This window comes from Lichenostomus cassidix, chromosome Z (genome assembly GCF_008360975.1).
Source record: "Lichenostomus cassidix isolate B80296 chromosome Z, HeHo_3.0, whole genome shotgun sequence".
NCBI lineage: Eukaryota > Metazoa > Chordata > Aves > Passeriformes > Meliphagidae > Lichenostomus > Lichenostomus cassidix.
The window spans coordinates 15919605-15941893 of record NC_139511.1 but is presented as its reverse complement, the minus strand read 5'-3'; the positions used below and the strand labels follow the sequence as shown (position 1 = coordinate 15941893).

General features: G+C 40.0%; 1 protein-coding gene across 1 annotated transcript in view; it reads left to right on the top strand.

Moving 5' to 3' along the window:
- The first annotated feature begins 16220 nt into the window (after window positions 1-16220).
- Window positions 16221-22289, top strand: part of RORB (RAR related orphan receptor B) — a 139949-nt gene continuing 133880 nt past the window's right edge. Inside the window, exon 1 of the mRNA XM_085042113.1 lies at window positions 16221-16632. Coding sequence (XP_084898239.1) covers window positions 16626-16632 — 7 coding nt within the window. The 5' untranslated portion in view covers window positions 16221-16625. The remainder of the gene's footprint in view (window positions 16633-22289) is intronic.

Sequence of the window (22289 nt, the reverse complement as noted above, 5' to 3'; positions counted from 1 at the left end):
GCTGCTTGCACTGCCACCTCCAAATCTCTGCCACCGTGTGCTGTGTCCGTGTCTCAGTGTGTGTGCGTGTGAGTGTGAAACCATCTGTGCCAGGGATGACCCCTTGCCTCCCGGCTCAGCCTGCCTCAGAGCTGTCCACTTAAGCACCCCTGCTCTGCAGTCCTGCTCTGGAAGAAAGCTGGGACAGCTGGGAGGTGGTGGACAGCAGAAGGAACCAAGTTCACTGGGGTTTGAAGGCAATAGTCCACTCTGCTCCGGCAAGCCAGGTAAGATTGAGAACTTCTGGTTTCTGGTGCCCAGCTTGTCCTGCTGAAACTAGGGAAGACATCAGCAGTATTGAATAAACACCATGGTCACACCCACACAGCGTTAAAAACCTCCTGCCCCATCTCTGCAAGCAGGACACCACCACGTTCATTTCCTCTGGTAGAAAAATACTGTATTTGTGCATCATAAAGTGGATCTCGAGCATTTAAGAGAGTCTAAAAATATCTGAGAGCACCCATTATATGTCAAATCTGCATTGGCCAAATTATCTGAGGCACCTGGTAATGCAAGAGAGAGATCAACTATATTTCATATTTCGTATTATTAGTTATCTTTGTGTGGGTTAAGAGCAGTTTATGCTCTTATATATACTCAACCCAGAACCTTGATTACAATGGATTATGGCACTATGTAGTACAGTGGTCTGTGAATTAATAATCTTCACAGTCTTTTACATCCTCCCTCAAAAAGTGAGAGAAATCTGTTTCTGCTACCTTGATTTAGGTGTGATAAAGCTTTTGAACTTTTGTCCTTTGTAGTATAAGGATTCTTCGAACTTCCATTGCATTTACAGCACAACGAAGACCTATTCTTAGTGAAAAATCACATAAATATTATAAATGCTAATAGTCTGTATGGTCTTTTAACAAAAAAAGCCAATATACCCCAAATAATTTTTCCTAGATATTTTAATTCAGGCAGTTAAGATGCTAAAAATATCCTGTCAAGAAGATATATAAAACTGTCAATTAAAAAAAAAAGCTCTGAATTTGTTTGAAATGCAACCTTTAGAGCCATTGACAGTCAATTTTGGCTTTATTTTTTTTAAGAATGACATGTCAGGTGATAATGGAACAAGACTTTATTTCAAATAAAAATGAATGAATGAATGTATGAATGAATGAATCAATGTATATTACATACATTGTAAGTCACAAAAACTGTTGCGTTACAGTCACAGTCTCATTTTGCTGTCATGTCCACATGAGTCTCAAGGCATTGAATCACTTCCACTTTTAGTGCTTTCACAAAAAGCAATCCTTTGTTCCACAACAAGACTCATTTCTCATTTCTGCTTTGAGGGGCTAACTGTGGGAGAGCACTTCCTTGGCAAGTACAGAACCAAAAGGGATCTGTGTGTACGGCTTGCAGCTTCTGTCTCTAAGACCCACTGCATGTTGAATAATGCGCAAAGAGCATGGCAGCCTCTCCTTGCAGCACAAGCTCAGCAGAAGCATGGTGCAGCCACAGGATGGGAGTTTGCAGAGATGCTTTTTGTGTGAAAATTGTCTTCCTTGAGACTGGCCACTGAACAATAGACAGCGGCTAACCATGTTTGCTCTAAGGCCACAAGGTAGGGGAGATCGGAAGTGGAACAAAACTAACTACACCTCCCATAGAGGGAGAAACAAGAAGCAAATATTTAAGGAAGATGCCTTCAATTTAGGCATTATTTGTTGCCACATTTTATAATATAAATTTAATAGCGTCATCTAGTTTGGTAAACCAGCAAAATATTTTATTCTCAAATGAAAGCTTTGATTTTTTTTTTCTCTTTTAAGCAGATCACATACTTTCCACTTTAAAACAGAGCTTACATACAAGAAAATACCTCATATGATTTTGGGAACTCTAATATTTTCATTAAAATGTTAGTTTGAGAAATATCTTCAGTGTTGTGCTGCTAAACCCAGGGAAATGAAGATGATCTTCACTGAACAGTATTTTCCACTGGGGACTCCACTGGCATTCAGTTGTCTCATTTAATTATCACTTTCCTGATTCAACCATTATTCATGAGCTTCCTTGTGTTCTTAAAAAGCTCTGAGCTGTGCTTGCCAATGTTATGGCACATTATGAAGCACAGTTATGCAGCAAGAGGGAGGGGGTGATAATGCATTGGTCTATACTGCTGGCATATTTTCTGTTTGATCTCCTCAGCTGCCAGTGGAATGCAGAGCTCTTTATTCAAAATCTACTGCTGTTTCTTAAGCATTGTGCTGGTAGTACAATCCTTTGCATTGCTCCACTAAAATAGAGCAATACTGAAGCTGTATGAATTGTTTGCATGGAGTTTACACTACTTTCCATTTGACTGCATTTCTCTTTTGTAATAGTGGTGAAAGAAAAGCATGGAGAGAAAAGTTCCTAACAGATGCAGGGAAAATACTCCTGGGTAGGTGGGAGATGAATTTTAAATGCCATCAGTTCTACCCATAATGAAGCTGGAGTATACGTCATTTCAGATCTTCGTGCCCTCTCTGCCTAATTTAAATGTTTAGATTTTTAGCTAAATTATATGTTGTCAATTTACTAGGTTAGGATTTTTACTGAGAATACATAGTCCAAGGTAGTTATGGGAATGATAAGGACAGAAAATCTAAATTAAAAACAGCTGCTCTCCCAAATATGGCTCAAATCATGCCATACCTAATTTAAAGGTGGGCAGAGCAACTGAAATTATATGATTTCTGTTCTAAACCACTGAATTTAGTTTGTAATAGCAATAATCTTGAGGAAATCAGTCATTAATGAAGTTAACAGCCAGCTTGCTAGAGTGTTATCTGTCCTTGGCTTCACCCTAGGATATTATGTCAAACCCCATAACTTTTTAATAAGGATTTTTAATTTTTTTATTATGCTTAAATATTGAATTAGCACTTTATAAGCACATATATAATTTTCAGAATACATTTAAGGCGGAACATTTATTTACTGAGAGTACAGAAACACTGCTATCAATTCTTATTTTCAGTTATGGAAGGCAAAAACCGGAAAAAAACTCAGCATGTTTCTAAGCAGTCTTGCATCAAGTATATATGAAAGTAAAAGCTGATTCTCCAAAACTCATGCTAGGGTGAAAGGAAACAGCTACTAACACTTTTTACACAGCCTGGCTGAAATATTTATTATTCCAAATTCCTCTCTGAAGAATGCAGAGCTCCAAATAAAACTACGAGGCAGTCTGAAACAAGATGCAGTTCCAATAAATTCAGCACAGTTGCTTTTACTTCAGTGTTACATAAGTTTCAATTTGGTAGCAAATTATACCTTAACTGAATATTTACAAAGTTGTGAAGTCTTCTCTTAGTCAAAGCTTTCCTTAATTTTGGTGGGGACAGTAATATTACATGAGTGGGAAGTTGCTTGAATAAACATTAATTTAATATCCAAAGACATCAACACTAGTCTAACGCCAACATGTTACTAACATCCAAAGACATTAACACTAAGACTAACATGAATCATAAATGAATAAAACAGGCCAGCATCTATGCAGAATGGTATCGGTGTAACTCAGAACAGAAATTGGCTTTGTCATACCTGCTATGAGTTGTCTATGAATGGAAAGAGGATGTGCCAACAGAGCAAGTGCTGAAGTTGTTGCACCACCTTTGCTCCAAAGACTCACAGACTCATGGACAAAGCGACCTGCACAAAACCTGTATTTTGCCAGCTGAGGACTTCAGGACAGGCTTCCATGCTACAGAACATTTCCAGATCTATATCCTGTTCTGTAGAGCAAGATGTTCAGAAAATCACACTAAGAAAGTAAGACAGCAGTGAAAAGGTAAGTTTTATAGATAAAGCCCCAGTAAGTTCACAGGATGCAAGTTTAGTTTGAAGACATTACCTTAGATTTCTAACAAGATAAACAAAAACTGTTGTGACTGCTGCTTTGGAAAAGAACAAAGTAAGTTATTTTTTTTTAATGCAGGATATGCAGCTCAATGTAACCAGAGCATGGCATTGCTTAAATTGAGATTTTATATGTAAAATCAGCCTTACCACATACACCAAAATCCTACATTTTCTGTTCTCTAATTTTCATTTGATCACACTTACAAGGCAATATAATGCATGGATGGTGCAGAAGAATCACAGAAAAATAACACAGGCAATAATTTCATAAGCTGCAAGGAAAAGTACAGTCTTATTTCTAAATTGCACACAACATTCTTTCTTCTAGGCAATGCACTTTCTTTCACTTATCAATTTAGCTCTTCTACAGCTTTTCTTCCTAAAACACTACATTTTAACTATTATTTCTCATTTTCACCAATAAGTATTTGGTTCTCTGGGACCTTAATTTAAAGTGCCATCAGAAGAAAATATGGGATGACAGCTGCATAAACCCTCAAACCTCACCAGAGTAACCAAAATTATACTTTTCTCCAATATTGGTAATTCACAGGCAATTCCCATATTTTCTCTGCCAAGTATCACTGCAGATTTACTACACATGTCACTTAACTGAGTGTTTAGTTTTGCCAGTGCCTTTATGGCTTGACCATATCACATATAGTTTTCCTTTCATTCTGTTGTTTCCTTTCATCCTTTCATTTCATGTCATTCTGTCATGACAAAGAACCACTGCTATATGCAGCTATTTCTCAGTGACATCACAATCTGACTCTGCAAACACAGCATACTAAATAAAGATTGTATTTCTATAGCATGTATCGAGACAACTACACTTCCTGAAATACACAATTTCACAGTATTTACTATGTATTCAGAAAACTGTATTTTTAAGATCCTATAGAATAAGATAGCTGGTGGAAATATTTACCCTACACAATACATTTTAGAGTATACAGAACTGGGGGAGGGGAAGATGAGGAGAAGTGGTGTTAATACAACATAGCTACAGGCACAGAAAATTTGAAAATTCAAATAATGCAGTTTTCACTGGAAACAAAATTTTTTATGGTCTTCATTGCTATAGAAATTAATTTCAAGTACAAGATCAGTCCATATGTCTTCATCTTCCAGTTATTTATGCTTATCATAGAAAGTCCTGCGGTGTTTAGGTGGTTTCTGGGACCACCTAAAAATATAAGGAAAGAGTAATTGAATAAGACCTAAAAATATAAGGAAAGAGTCATTGAATAAGACAAAAAATTCTGTATGAAAGCAGTGGAAGGTGCCTCTGTTTGTGACAGTTGTGCCACGAAGGAAATATGACAGCTGGCTAAACTGGAGTTCTCTAATCATCAATAGCTTCACATCCAGCTCTGTTTCAGGGCTGCAGTTCAATCACAGAAAGTAATTCTTTTGTCAGAACTGGAAGAGGTTGCCTTGATATACATTATTGCCAACTATTTTAAATGATACTTTTTGGTTTGAGTTTAGCAACAAGAAACAAAGAGCAGCCATACACTGCACACAAACCAATGTACATTTTCAGAACACTGTGGCAGGACTGCCCATGAGAAATAATTTTCTTTGCTATTTCCAGATAAGAAAGAGCTTTGACTGGTTTTGACCAGCTCATTTCTTCCCAGCCAGGCTGGAGGTCATAATAAGATGCAGGACAGCTAGAACTGAACATCACATTTTCTGCTGCCAGCACTTAGGTGCTCCTCTGGTGGTTTACATAAATTATGTAGGGAGCTGAGGGGAAATAAAACTGATCCTTGTGCAAGGTAAGTTTACAAGTGAGGCATCAACTAACAGAGATGCAGTTTCACAGGCAAGACAAAGGTATGAATGAATAGCTGTAAAATGCTGCAGAAGGACCTAACAGACTGAGAAGAGATTTAGTGAAATCAGAAGGTAATGTCCATGGACCAAACAATATTTATCAATGTTGACTTCCGATCTTGCTCTGAAACAAAATAGTTTAAGACTGAAACTGAAATCTGGCCTTTGGTTTCCTCTGTACAGGTATATTTGGGAACGAAAGATTTGATTATCATAGAAGCTGTTCCAAACATGTGACACACAATATGGCTGGCCAGGGGATGTACACAGAGCAGTGATTTGATTTGTTTCTTTGTTTGGTGATTGATTCTCTGTATTTAGAAAAGTGGCTGCTTGTTTAAAGAAGATGTCTGTTTCAATAGCATAGCTCATAACACCAAGGAAGCAATGAAAATATTTTTTTTAAATTTTGGAATTTTAATGGGGTTTTTTTGGTTAGTTTTGGTTTCAGTGTGGGTTTTGTTTTTGTTTCTTTGTTTTGAATGAAAGAAAATGAAACATACACCTACTATGACTTTGAGAGCTCCCAAGGAACAACCTGACATGATTGGCATCTGAATAATGTTTCCACAGTTGTCATTTGAATATTGTTTTCATCATTCTTTTGACACTTTATGTAATTTTGAAGAGGTTTGGAAGTGCTTGACATTATTTTCTTTTATTTCTTGATAGTGGACTCTCTTGTTTAATGTCTTCCCAATCAAAAAGAAACACTGACTATGGCAGTATAAAAGTGTCTGTAATGTACTACCTAATTACCTAATCAATGTCGACAATAGAGTACCAAAGTTTTCTAACGTAATACTTTTTCTCCCAAAGACAAAGCTTTTAAAAATTATTTTGACACATACAAAGTCATACCAGCATAGCACTTGTATGTTCTTTCAAGCTTTCAGAAGTATAGAAATTATCACACTTTATCATATAATGATCGAAGACAATATTTATTCTCCAAAAATGGCAAGCACTGCACTTCTTATTTGCAAATAAATGAAAATCTCAACAGCTTGTAGACTTCTTCAAGAGCTGAAAAAAGAATTTTCAAGACCTTTTCCAATATGTAGCACTTACCAGGCTTCAAAAAATCCCTGCTTCTATGGATTGCAAGCATTTTCAGTCCGGTCAGACTACTGTCGTTGCACAGAACAGAAGGAACTTGTGTAACACTTGCAAGTTCTACTAAAACCCAAAAGATTTACAAGAAGCATTATGTTGCCTCCCACACCCTCAGTATTCCCTCTCTGGTCGCATCACAGTAATGTGTGTCCTGGGCAGAGTTACAAAATACATGTTATACAAAACATGATGTAATGCAGCACCAAGTAGGGCTCCAAGGTACCATAGAGTGCTTTTAAGGATATTTCTTAAATTCATTTGTTTTTAATTTCTGTTCTTATGTCTACTAGTACTTATCTTCCTCATTATTCTCTATCATTGTTCTTGTAAATAAGTGATTTTAATAAAAATGCTGTAATACTATGCATAATAAATAGTAATATAATTCTCTAACCCACATACAGTAAATCACTTATTTTGTGTAGCTAAAATGGCAGCATTCACAAATCAGTTGAAATTTGGAAAGATAACAGGAGAATAAGCATTACATTCATTTCAATTTGTTGTGGTTGACAAGGCAATTATTTTTGTACTTTTCTGTTTCCCCGTGTAACTCTAACCTTTGCTTGCAATCACTAATTTGTGAATACAGGGGTTTTAACCTATCCTTTATTTCTTATTTTTACTCTATTGAAAACTGTGTCCCTGCTGTTCTTCCATGAACATTTTCCAAATGTTTCTACATTCTGTCTGTTAATTGAAATTACCATAATGTTTTCATATTCCTTAATCACCTAATACCTCTTTGTACAGTTGTCCCTTGCCCACCTGCCAAGAAAGTTAATGTGTTCTGACACATCAGCCATCTCCCTGCAATGCAGTGGCAACCTACCATGGGCCTGGGGGACCCAGGATCTTGTTGTTGCTGGCATTAAAAGCAAAGAGAGACATTTGCTGGTTTTTTACTGTGTCCTATTATAAGCAGTCTTGAAGTAGTTCAGTTCGTCTCAGAATCTTGCAATAACTGTGTTTGAAGATTTACTTTTCATTTGCATACATGTCCTACTATAAGTAGTGTTCCTTCAGAAATGCTTCATTTCTTTCATGTCATGTGAATATTTCTTTCTTGACAGAGAGCATGCATCTCAGTACCAACCACATTTGACACAGGAAAGTTCTGAGTAAGGGGGAATTGCTATCATGAATACGCCACAGTTGTAGAATAAAGTGTGCATTTACAGGTTTATAGTGTACAATGTACCTTAATACATGTTCAGTGTGTATTATATATATATCCTAGTGCAGTGTAGCTCTAGCCCAGTTAAGTGCTTTTTGCCAGGTGCTTCTGCTCTATTGGATGCATTTTGCCTGACAGGTATTATGCAAAATATTGCGTAGCAGACACCTCACAATAGCATGAAGTGCAGAACAGGCTGCTAAACATGCCCATGCAGCAGAATAAACTTCTTGCACAGAGTAAGCTCTCTGCTATCACAGCTTGACTGCTGCCAGTACCCAAAATACTTCATTTTAAACTGGCTTGCGTCTTTATGCTACACTGTGTCCTAGTGGGTCTTTACATTTTCCTGTTCCTGGCATTTAAACCGAAGATACCAGTGAAGAACATTTGCAGTTTGTCAGGTGCAACTGGCCATCCTGGAGAACTGAGATTTAAAGGAATATTAGCTCCCTGGTCTTGGTTATTTCTGTCCAACCTGTGTGTTTATCAACCCATGAGCCAGCTATGGCTCGAGGTACTGGCATCTTTAATAGCTGAATTACTTAAGCATTTTCCACTTTTCTGCTGTAGTGACATATAGCAACAATAACATCAGGTGGTATATGTGCCAAGAAGTCAATATGCACCAGCATTTATCAGTTTCAAATATATCTTATGAGAACTTTTCTGTGCACATCTATTCACAAGTATGAGTGGTTCAGAGATTTGGTTATCACTCTATCTAGAAGTTTTCTCCTGGTCTCAGTCATAGCCATCTAACCACAATCAGCATAGGAAAAACAATTTCGGAAATAAACCACAAAATGTTCATTAGCTAATTTATGTAACTCATACAAATATTTATATATTCTATGTATCTTACCATAAATGTATAAAACTAAAGAAACATTCAAAACAATGCGACTTCCTGTATTATGTCAGCCAACACAAGAAGATTTTCTTAATATAAGAATTTTAGCTAAATAAGCATTATGACACAGATCCTAGTTCAGAAAAGGACATAACCACGTTTAATCCTAAGCATTTGCATTACTACTTTCTCAGATCAAGACTTCCTAAATCTGCCTGCCTCGTATAAGGGGTAGAGCTGGGGCCATTTTTTCCCTCTTGGGATTGGCCTATGAACTGGAAGGAAAAATTTACTGCATAAATTGAAGTGCTGTTATAGCTTTATAAGAGAAAGAGCTCTTTTAAATGAAAGGGGAGCAATGAAACTAATTTCTGCTTTTGTAGACTGTTTTTGTTATCTGAGGTAACTATCTTGTTTGCTTTGTGTTGGCCTGTAAATGTATCAGGCGAAAAATAGGGGAAAGCAATCTGCAGGTTCTTGTATTCTCTTTAAATATATACTTTAACATTAGAAAAAATCTGCTTTTCAGTATGTGTACTTTCAAAAACCTGATTCTATCCTCATCTGCTTCAAAAACTAGGCCAACAATAGGCACTTTGAATATTCCTGGCCTTATTGTTTGTGTTCAAGCATGTTTTTTCCAACTGTCTGAAAATAAGTGCATTTTGGGATATCAATTCTAAAGCTAACTATGCTGAAAGCAATTTTATTTTTTCACTGTAAAAATAGGAGGTAACTGATGTATAAAATTCTGAAAGTATTTGGAGTGTCTACAATGCAAATAGGTAGCAGTTGTTCCCTATGGTTTTTATGTGGATTTCTTTTAGTTCTTGTTTACAAACATAGCAGGGGAAAAAAGAAAAACTGTATATATCTCAGGAATACTCTTATGTAGTAAGTGCACTTTAAATGATGGAAAAGATTCTTTCTGTATCAAGTCATTCCATAAATCGTCTGAGTCAAGGAGGGAAGGAGAGAAGGAAGGAGGGAGGGAAGCGAGGGAAGGAAGGAGGGAAGGAAGGAGAGAAGGAAGGAAGGAGGGAAGGAGGGAAGGAGGGAAGGAGGGAAGGAGGGAAGGAGGGAAGGAGGGAAGGAAGGAAGGAAGGAAGGAAGGAAGGAAGGAAGGAAGGAAGGAAGGAAGGAAGGAAGGAAGGAAGGAAGGAAGGAAGGAAGGAAGGAAGGAAGGAAGGAAGGAAGGAAGGAAGGAAGGAAAGAAGGAAGGAAGGAAGGAAGGAAGGAAGGAAGGAAGGAAGGAAGGAAGGAAGGAAGGAAGGAAGGAAGGAAGGAAGGAAGGAAGGAAGGAAGGAAGGAAGGAAGGAAGGAAGGAAGGAAGGAAGGAAGGAAGGAAGGAAGGAAGGAAAAAGGAAAAAGGAAAAAGGAAAAAGGAAAAAGGAAAAAGGAAAAAGGAAAAAGGAAAAAGGAAAAAGGAAAAAGGAAAGGAAAAGAAAGAGAAGAGAAAGAAGAGAAGAGAAGAGAAGAGAAGAGAAGAGAAGAGAAGAGAAGAGAAGAGAAGAGAAGAGAAGAGAAGAGAAGAGAAGAGAGAAGAGAAGAGAGAAGAGAGAAAGAAGAGAAGAGAAGAGAAGAGAAGAGAAGAGAAGAGAAGAGAAGAGAAGAGAAGAGAAGAGAAGAGAGAAGAGAAAAGAGAAGAGAAGAGAAAGATTAGAAGAAACTGAGAAGACACTTTGGAACAGAAGCCCTTAAGCATCCTTAACTGCAGCTGTTGCTATGAGCCACAAGCTGTGGTGCGTAGCAGTAGACTCGATGTGCACTGGAGATAAGTCTAAAACAGAACACCAGGTATGAATGCCCCAAAAGCCAAAAGAAAGGCAACATATTGAAACCTAAATATATCTCAGCTGAGTAAATATTTTGAGATAAATACATATTTTTCAGTTCAAAACCACAGAATACTGCCATTTTAAAATTGCTTAGTCCAAATTAACCTTTTACCACCAGCCCATCCTTGTTCTACACGTACTAATGTACTGTGACATAATAATAAATCACTGAATGATCAAGAGAAGGTTATGGGTCTGTCAATATGTTTCATAGCTCCCATAAAGTCCAAAATGTTAGACCCTCTAAATTTTTCTGTTTCATTTTCCTGTCATCCTTTATATCCAAGATTCCAGTTTCAGTGATACTTTGTCTTGAAATGAATACACAGTATTTCTGTTAGCCTTAATTCTACCTCTTTTAGAAGAGAGTTGCTAATATGCATATGCCTTTACATGCTACTCATAGCAAAGGATTGATTTTAAAAAATTATGTAAACAGCTGTGACATACTAAGTACTGTGATTTTCTAAATAGGTATTAACTCAGAAATAATAGTGAACTATATAGCATATGATGAAAAAAAAATTGGAATAAAGTTTGAACTTCTTTGATCTCAAAATATAAAGCTGTAGTGGGTAAATAAGAACAGGAAAACTGGGATTCCACCAGAAAATTAATTAATTTCCAGATGAATAAAATAACTGTATTCTGAGTGTGTGTTTTTCCAGTGAAACAATATTAAAAATTTGAAAAATCAGACTGTTTTCATGAGGCAAAATTAATGTTTAGCTGGAAGGTCAGTATCCATTTAAAGGGAAAAAAATTTTGCTTGCAATCCATCCTTGCATTTAAAGTACTTTACTTCATGAGAGCAAAACACAAGGATACTCAGAGTCTCATTCCCAAGCTACAGTGTCAAGTGTTCAGAGGCTGCCAGGAGGAAGATCTGAAGTACTGATCAGAAGATAGGTCCTCAGTCTCCTGCTTTGTTCCTAGAGCACTTTATTTTGCCCACATATTCCTTCCGACTCTCATCTTTCTACCTCCCTCATTGAAGCCTATTCTTGGTCTTGGATTGCCTCAAAACACCTTAAGAACCCTTGGACCTGCCAAGGATGGAGGATGTGGACACAAATCAGGGCAGGTCACAGCTCCTTGGCAGGCTTTTTGCTGCAGGAAGAGTGTCTTTCACTGCTGCCTCCTCTCTCATCAATATTTGAATATGCTGTAGTTTCTCCAGAGAAAAATCCAGGTTACTTGGGCATACGTACTACTGTCAAATTTAGCTCCTTCCCTGGCTAGGTGTTAGAATCCAAACCATAATCTCAAAATTTTTGTGTTCTAGGTTTAGTGCAGCAATTATATCCTTACAGACAGTTTTATCAGGGGCTGGACATTTTGTCAGGGAGTGAGGTGGTGATGGTATCTAGTATCTGAGCTAGTATCCACTCCTGTTCAAAGACATGTTTCAGTGGGACATTTTATACAATGATCCAGTGACTGAAACCGCATGTAAAGCAGGGGAATTCACAATACAGCTCCTGCCATTAAGGCAGGGAAGAACATAAAGAATGAAATATATGTCATGAAGTATTCACAGGAGTTGAGATTCCTTACTTGTGGCTAGAGATTGCATTCCATCTCATAAGACAGAGGGAAAAAGTCAAGCATGGTTTTTAATTTTTTTTCAAGTTTCTGGTTATCCTGCCATGCATAATACATTATATTTTCAGCTTCTAAAATTAAATTGCAATAATCAAAGATTTTTCAATTGCTAAATGTTTCTGATTGTGTCAGGATTTTCCAGGGCTGCTTTTAAAATAATTTTACTAGTTTGGAAGAAAATGCAGAGTTTTTGAATTAAATAATATTCTGTGGAAACAGTTTGGAATTGCATAATGGTTATAAGGCTTTATAGGAGACAGAGACAATATAGTGCACATGCATGTTTTCAGATTGCAGGCAGCACAAAGACACAGGAAGAATTTTATAAAGTTAATCTTAAAGTGAAGAATCCATGAGAGAAGCTCAGACTCCTGAGTCTGTCAATAACTTTGTGTAAAACTCATAACATGAAAAATTATAAAATCTTTCTCATTACTTACATGAAGTTAGTAACGTCTGGTAATGAAACTGGAGACAGATGAGATGAAGAAAATTGTGACCAATGCTACTTCTATTGAATCTAAGAAATAAATTTTGACTATAGGATGCCTCTGACTTCCTTTCATGCCAACAAAAATTAACCATTGATATCCAGGGGAATGAAATGGGACCTTCCTGACACAGTTTGTTTTGACTATTTTCTATTCAGTACTTTTTAATAAAGCAACTGAATTAGGCATAACTTACTACAGCTCTAATGAACATATTGCAAATTATTAAAATGATAAAACTATGTGGCCTTAAATTCTGTCTTAGAGGACTGTGATCCAAAGAGCCTTGGAAAGATGCTAATACAAGTGAATATTTTGAAAAGCAATTTCTCATTGTTAATTTGCAGTGAAAATGTAATAGCAGTAATGTACTTCTTTAGCCTTAAAATATTTATTTATATTTTGAAGCAAAACAAATTAGTTGTTGTATTTTAACTCTATTTGTCTGATGATTTCTAAACTTCTCTGAAGCACTCATCTGAAATAAGAAAAGCCTGAAAAGGCTCTCTTTGAAATCTAACTAACATCCTACAAGAATAGTGGGCTAAATTGTACTACTCAGTTTATTTAACTACTGAAGATATCTGTTCTGTTTTTAAATATTCTACAAATTGCTGTATGACCTCAGATCATGTGGCTTTCTTGTGTGTTGTTTGCCTATTTCAACATATAAGTTTCATGCAGCCCTGTATTTTTAAATAAAGTATTTATAATTTGTCTGCCTCTGACTGAAGTTCACATGTGTTTATAATATGTCTTATTCTTTCACCACCATTACCAGCACTTAGCAGGCAATATTTCATCCTTAATAATAAAATATATTTCAAATTTAACAACTTGCTCTAGCTAGTGAAGAAGTTAGCTCAGATGTCATTATGCACAACCTATATTGGTACAAGAAAATGGAATAAACTAAAAGTCAACTAGGACTCTAGGACTTCTGAAAATAGATAAATAAAAAATTGCCAGTCCATATGGCAGTGAGAAATGTAATTGAACTCCAGAGGCCAAATTATGTGGGGTTTGTAGGGGAAAAAAAATAAACAACATTTTTTTTTCTCCATTGTCAAAATCTCCATTGTCAAAATCATTGTCACATAAATATGAACCAGAATTCACTGTAATACTGTTAGGTATTTTGAATGTACAGCATAACAAGTAGATAGCTTGTTATTTACCTAATAGAGTTTTGATTGCTGTTAAATGTAGCTTTAAAACAATCAAATCTAATAACCATATTGGCATGAACAAGAAGAAGATGACTTGACCATATGAAAAAAGAGTATGTGCCTCCTCTTGAAATTCACCCGTCTTTTGTTCCTACTGCTAGGTGAACATTCAGTAGGGAAAAAAAAATGTTCTGGTTCCAATACAACAAGTAGATGAAATCTCTGCTCTCTCTCCCAGTTGCTTTTGTAAAAGCCACAAGCTGTAATCAGGAGCTAATCAATCCTTCACCTAAATTCCACATTAGGTACTAGGTAAATTATACCTATTATGAGATGAGACTCCCTAACATGCTTTGCAAAATTATGTCTAAGAGTTGTTTTATTGCAATTAACTCAGAAACTTTTGAACATGAGGAACAGATTGAAGAGATGGTTGGTGGGAAAATCCATAGAAGAGAATCCTGGAGGCAAGCCTGACTGCTGCCAATCACATCTGCTAAAATCCCAATTAAAAAGAAAACATGCCCCTGTAAATTCCAGGTCTTATAAACTGAAAAGATGGAGAGCATGTAATTGTTACTGAAAGGTGTACTGATATAAGCAGACTAAAAAACAATTGGTAAAAGTTTCTGGATGAGATCTTATGAAAATGTCCTACATGAGTATTAACAACTTTGCATGCAGTATATAAATTGTATGAATACAATGGTCAAGAATACAAATCCCATCTAATATCTTAGGAATTAAGGGGGTTTTGTTTGGGTTTTTTGTGTGTCTTTTTTGTGTGTTTGTTTGTTGTTATTTTTGAGTGGTTTTTTGGTCGGTTTTGTTTGCTTGTTTTGGGGATTTTGGGGGATTTTTCTTTTTAAAATTTTTTACTGACTGTCTTCACTACAGCGAATGCAGTTAAAATTCACCACAGTCAGGTAAATCTAGCCATTTTCAATAGCGGCAGAGCTGATTCTTTCATGTCTTTTTCAGTTTCAGTTCTAACAGGTGTTTTGAAAGAGGCTAACCACAAGAACTGCTTCCTCTAATCCTATAACCTTGTTCCCCAGGAATAAAGCTTTGCCACTTTGCACTAACAGTGGACACTTCACTTTGTATCTTTCCTATAATAAATCTCGGAGAGCAAAAGAGATCACACCTATGATTTCTTGCAAAACAGACCTAGTAGAATTTGGTCTCATAATTCATGTAGTAAAGAATAAATCTATTTTAGCATGTCCATATTTAATTCAACAGTATCAAATATATTTCCCATTTTGATTTGTGAGATCCATATAGTAACTTTGCATGGATATATTTCAGTTAAATTAGGGTTTTTCCATTTTACTCTTGGAGTTAGGAACTGTGAACCTTGGTAACAGGGACTCGTTCTTAAGATGATTCACTGAAACGTACAGTGGTTTTGTTCCATGACCTATCATACAGGAAAAAAACAAAACAAAACAAAAATTGGAAAGATCCCGTAGTCTTTTTGTTTGTTTGGGTGTTTTTTGCTGTCTTTTTTTTGTTTGTTTGGAGGGCTTTTGTTCGGGGTTTTTGTTTTTTCCAGGGGACAAACATCAGCTAAGCAGAGGAAGAGCCGTTAGTCGTGAAGAGTCCTGCTGGCCGCAGAACACACCGCTTTCTGCAGAACCTTCTGCTAGTCTCACACCGGAAAACAAACTGCTTTCGACGTCCAGATTCACTCTTTAATGAGAAAACGACTCACCACCAAACTTTCGCATTCCGGTCGGAAAATGCAGTTTCCCGACGGTGGTCACACAGCGGTGACCGAGCGCTTTCGCCTTTCTCCCCGGAGACACCGCCTCCTCACTAACAACGCCACACGAGGTGATTTTCGGCGCCCGCCGCCTTTCTCCACACGCTCCACAGCTCTGCCGGTCCCATCTCCGCACCAGCACGCCCGGCGCAGGCTGCCGGGCAGGACCCGCGGCGCTGCCGGGGGAGCAGCAGTCGCGGGGCGCGGAGCCCGGCGGAGCCCGGCGGAGCCCCGAGGAGCCGCAGGCACGCTGCGCGCCCGGGCCGGGCCGTGCCGGGCCGGGCGGCGGCACACGGGGCCACCCGCGGCGCCGGAGTCGAGCCGGCCGCGGCGATTGGCGGCGGCGCTGACAGCGGGCGGGGCGGCGGCGGCGGCACCGCCCACCCCCCGCTATAAGCCTCTTTGCCGCTTTCTCACTGGGTCTCATTTTCCCTCCGTGCGTTGCTGTGGCTGCGCAGTGGAAATCCGAAGCGGGGAGCTGCCGAGGGGCGCCGTTGTCATGTGAAAGCGCACATGCTCTGCCATCCACGCGGCACCCCCCTCTCTTCTGCCTCCGCGTGTTTTTCCTGTTTTTTTCTAACGTAACTCCTTTCCTCCTCCTCCTCCCCTGCTCAGCCCCTCGCCCCCCGCAGAGGCTCCGCGGCGGGCAGTCGCGGGGCGGCCGCCCCGGAGCAGCGCGCCCGGCGGCGGGGAGCCCGCGGAGCCGCGCCCCGCGGAGCCGCCCCGGAGGTATGGTTTTCCCGGAGGAGCAGAGCTGCGGCGGCTGCCACCTTCGCGGGTGTTGAGACGGGATTTGTGCGGTGTGGTTCCTGGGCTCCTAGCTTCATGACTGCGCGGAGCGGGGAACCAACACCATGCGAGGTAAGCGGGCCGGGGGGCGGCACTCTTTGGGGAAAGCTGCTGGGCGAGGGGCCGGGGAAGAGGTTTCGTACTAGGGTAGAAGGTGCGGGGGAGAAAGTTGATGGGTCGTGCCCGCCTGCCGGCGTGGCTACTGAGGGTACGATTCCTAAACCCGCGGGAGCCGCGACCCAGCGCGGGGAGCTTTCGGCGCAGATGGTGGGCGGACACCCTCCCGTACCTGCCCCGGGAGCCCGGCGCGGCCCTGGCCCGTGCGGGCGGCACCGGGCAGGGTCAGGTGCCTGGCGGTGTCTGTGCCTCAAGTCCCCTCCCGCAGCTGCCCCGGGGCGCGGCAGGTGTCCCGTACGGCAGATCCCACTGCCGCTCGGTCCCGGCTCGCTGCGGGCGCGGAGAGCGGCTCCCCTTTTGCAGCCCAAAAGTTGTCTGGACTTTGTTCTCCAACCGGCACCTCGCATGGAGGCCCCCATTCTCCGCGGGTAGCTGACTGGCCGGGAAGGGTTGTGCTGCCCGGGAACCCCCTCCCCGTGCCCTCAGGTCTCTTCGGGCTCCCGAGCCCCTGCTGCCTGCGCAGCCCCATCGTGGAGGGCGGTCAGGACCTCCTCCAGTGCTTGCAGCCCCACCCGGTGAGGGTCCCGCAGGGGAGCAGAGCATCGTCACGGGCGGGACACGCTCAGGCGTGGAGAGCTGCAGGGGTGCTTGTCCGGCGGGGCTGGAGAGGGGCTGCGTGCTGGCACGCCGGGCACTCCGGTGGGTGTGGGGGGCTGCGGCAGGCGTGGGAACGCGCTGTTTCCAAGTCTCACAGGACCACACTCCCCTGGGCCCTGTCTCCGGGCCAGGCGAGCACCGGCACCGGGGCAAGAGCAGCCCCAGCCAGCCTCGGGCGTCTGCGGGGCTTACACAACTCTTCGGCCCCCATCTTCCGCATTGCCCTTTATCGCCCAGCTTGTCATAGCGGTTGCTTTCCTCAGCCTGGCGCGGTAAAAGGGACAGCAAGTAGTCTGCCAGGGTGTTGAACGGAGGAGAAGGGCTTACGGGCAGCGGGACGCGCTCGGGGTTGACAGGGACATTGCGTGCAGATCTTCCCTTTAAGGTCGGGGGACACACACACTAGAAGGAACTTCTAACTAGATTTTCAGCTTGTTGGTGTCAGCTCCTGTAACAGCGTGTGTTAGCAGCACTAACAAATCACACGTGTGTAATTGGCTTTGGAGAAATTGTACCTATGACATTTGCGCAGATCAACTTAAAAAGACCTTCTTTTCCCCCAGCGTTCTTTGTTAGGGTGTTGGCTGGGGGGCATCTGGCAAGAACTTGCTAAAAAGTGTTTGTTTTTGTTAAGAGCAACAGGAAACAGAGAGAAAACAGTCAGTTCTGTAAAGTGGCCCTGTTGCAGCTTTGCTGCTTGGCTTGGGGGTTTTCTGTTTGTGTGAGCTTGGGGTTTTGGTTTTATTTGGGTTTTTTCAGTCTCTCTTTTTCGTGCACAAGAGCGCCTCCAATTTGAGCAGAGCCGGCCATTGTCTCAGGGGATGTTTTCAGAATGTGCCCATCCAGTGACCCCTGGTCAGGAGCCACATCCCCGCTGTTTGTGCGCAGTTCGTCCACCCAAGCCGTGGTTCTCCTCCCGTGTTGGGGGTAGCCTGCACAAGGGGGAAGTGAAATGTCCTCCCTCGGATGCTTTCGTTTGAAGCAAGGCCCCAGCTGTCCCGGGCAGGTCTTGCTGCACATCTGGCGGTGTCTCTTGTGGGATGTGCCCCAGCCCTGCAGCCGTCTCTGCCATCCTTTTAGCTGTGCTGTCAGCTGCTGTGAAGGGGTGCAGCTCTGCCCTAGAATGCACATTTAATATTTGCATTGTATTTATGCTTACTCAATGGGAAATTTATACGTGGCGAGGAAAAAAGAGTTGGCATGGAGGGAGGAGAAAAGGAACAAACGGGCAACTACCATCCTTGTTCAGAACTCATGTGCAAGAGGTTACTGAAGGGAAGTTTTACAGCAGGTGTGTGTCCAGGTAAAAGCAGTGCTTCACAATGCCCCAGATAAAAAGGAGCATTACGTGTTAATTGAGCATCTGTCCATTTGCAGCCTTCCAGATAATGGAACTAGATGAGTGTCACAATTCACAGATTGTGGGCTCCCATGAAGTCGTGCATTTAGAGAGCTGTAAACCTTCTAGTGAAATGGTTTCAACTATATTTGCAGCTGGTTTGAAGGAGGAAGCTCTCTATCTTGAACATGTGAGTTCTTCTCCCAAACTTTCCCAGCTGAGCTGTGATCCCTCCAAGCTGCAGTTGATGCAGTTAGCACAGCATGCCTGGGATGTGCAGGGGCTGCTGTGGTGCATTACTGCTCCACACTGAGATGGAGGCCTAAGGGTGCCTGAAAACACCCAACCTATGTTACTGCCTATTGAATCCCAAAGTTCTGGACAGTCACAAGACCAGTCAGTCATCCCATCCCATGGAAGCCCAGCAAACGTTGTCACCTGTTGTGCCAGTATGTTACAGTCATTGGTCATGTCCTGTACAAAATAATAATTTTCTGCACTTCAAATCTTGATTTAAATCCCAGTAAACATATGTAGCCATGCTGATTTACAGCAGAACAATGTACAGGAGACTGAGCATTTGTTGTTTTGGTGCTCTAATTGTTATGGTAGGTCCAGATATTTCCCTCTGAATGGGAAATGGAATTTTTTGAAGTTGATGGCTTTCATATCTGTATTTTATAGAAGCAAACATAGATATGAAAGAAATTTACAGTGAGTGTTCATCACAGTCTTCCTTCCATCTGCCCCACTCCTGGCAACATCCTGTGACAGGATTAAGAACATAGAAGGTGTACTTCAGTATATTTTTTAGAAAAAGAGAACAGAAAATGCACTAAGGTGATTGTGGTATTTAACTGAAAAAGAACACTTCTATTTTTCCTTGTAATTTAATTCTTTCTAAAACTACTTGCAAATTTTAAAGCTATTACAAGTTAGTCAATTCTGCATAAAGTGCAGCTGTTACACAGGCATGGAAAGTTGACAGTGGCAAAAAAACGATGTCAAAACACCTGTTTTCACTCTGGGAACATGCTACTTGTACACACACCAAAGCCAAGTTTCTGATCTTAACTCTGAGTTGTAAAAGTGACGTAAGTACTCAAGTACTCCAGTTGTTAAAGTAATATTTAAACTTGTAGTTGAAAATCATACTAAAAAGCCTTTTCTTTTATGTTTTGAAGAAAAGGAGCACAACAACCCCCTGAAGCTAAGTTATTTAAGTGAGTTTTCTGTGTAGTTTTCATGTTGGTGTCAGGACTGAGCCGTAACGCGTGTTATATGATGTTACGTAGTTACTCCATTTCTTTTAGCATGACTGAAATATTTATAAAAAATTCGCAAAGTGTGATCAAACAAATCCAATTTGCAGTATTTCTGAGAGCTTATTAAGTAACATATACAAATAGACTGGCTAAGAAGTTCTCCTCAATTGAATAGATGAGTACAGGGGATCTCTATTGATTCATTAACTTAAAGGAAAATTATTTTGAAGTTTATTCCAGGAAGAGTAAACACTACTCTATTTGGAATAGGTTACATTAATATCCTAAAATATGTCAATGAACACACAGACTATTTAAAGAAAGGGCTTAAGACCTGACCCCACCAATTGTGGGTGGTTGTTCTCCAATTTGTCCTCACCATGTAGTGCATCTAGCTACTCCTTAACTGAACAATGTTATTTGACTTCATTGGGATGCCTTGATATGTGATAAAACACAAGTTTCTGAGGTTAGGTGTTTGCAGGTAAAATTTCAATAAATGTCAGTAAATGCTTAGAAAATCATGAGTCAGGAATGAACTGTGTCTCATGATAAAAAATACAAGTGTGTACAGTCAGTAAACAGTGACACTTCTCTAGAATGAACAAAAATAAAAGGGAAAGCATGAGAGCATATTTGTTCCTTAGCAATACTTTTACTTTGCATTGGGTCATGTTTACATTCCATATGGTATCTTCCATTTATCTTTAGTTGTAATATGCTACAATATTGGGGATCAGAGGAGAGTACATAATAAAAATTCATCAATAGACAACTATATGATTTAATATAATATAGATACTATATAAGAATTTTTTTCATAATTTAATTTTTTTTTTTTGGTTACATATGTTTTTCATAGATGGAAGTCTGGTGATAGTTTAAAAACTATGGAAATAACATTTGGCTGGAAATAATTTCTCTTTTGATGTTTGGAAAATGTCTGACTTCCAGTGTTGGTCTTTTACAAATACAGTGACAAGCAGTAATTTGGTATTATTTTTCTAGTTGGACAGTCCAGTCATGATTTCATGTAGAGGTCATTTAAATTGTGTTTTGTGATTAAAAGCTATTTTTGGTATTTGAGGAGCGAATCTATCAGGACAAAAAAACCCGATGTTCTGAGTAAACAAGAATTCTGGAAGTCATAATTCCTGTTTAAAATGTACTTGTGCTGATTTGTGGAAAGTCTTTAGGGCACTGTCAAAGATGTTGCTGTATATCATAGTGATGTTTGCCTACTCAGAAATGTATGGATAATGTATATCTTCAGCAGTACTCAGTGTTATTAAATGGTTCCAGGACCCAGAGTCTGCCATGGTGTGGACACTGGTTACCTGATATAGGAAGATGATTCAAAGGGGTGAAAGATTACCAAGTTATCCAAGAAATTCCTGCCTCTCAAGCAATGCAGTGTATTCCCAGAAATCAGGGTCTGTGCTGTGAAATTGAAGAATGTATGCTTTGTAGCTGAAGATGCACCCAGAAGTAAATACTGATTGAACTAATAATCTGAGGAATGGAAACGAGCTTTATCAGTACAACAGTATAATGACTAATGTTAACTAGCCCTTTCGTAGTCCATACCCTGCCCTTTCAACCCATCACCCTGTCCCTTTTGCTTTCAATGAAGGAAATCACAGGTGCTACAACAGCAATTTATTGTAAATTGGGCTAAATGTAGTAGTTGTTCCATAGGACAGAATGGAAATAATTAAAAAGAAATTAAAAGAGAAGAAAGTCTGAGCATTGCTGCACAATCCCGAGATAACAGTAGTGTGTTGGTGGTTATACATTGTTTTACAGTTCTAAGATGCTGTCTTAGATCGCTTGCTGTTGAGTTTAGTAATAAACCTGTTATATCAACTTAAATCAAAGTGTAAATTAAAAAAAAACTGATACATTTGAATTTAAAATCAGTTCTTTTAGAGAGCAATTTTAACAGCTTTGTACATATAGCACAGTTGGGGCTTTCCATAATGACTTTCATAGACTAGCTATAGATGTCAAAATGTTGTTCTTTGTGCTCCGTGTTTAAAAAAGTTCAATGTTGTTTTTCTTCCGATTCTGTATGCAGTCTGGCAAAGTCTGCAGTGCAGCTTGGAGAATAAGACATCACACAGTGTCACCGGGGGTGGCAGACAGAAGGTGCCTTTTGGATTGTGCCATTTCCCTGTTTGTTTCTAATATTGGTTTCATGAACGTATTAAATCTCTAATTTATGCACAGGATTGAGAATACTGTACAGCTGTGATGGCCTGGTCCTTGTTTGACTGAACAATGCTTACTCACTTGAGTGGTCCTATTAATGAGACATTTGGCCCTCTGCATTTTTGCAGTCTTGGAACTAT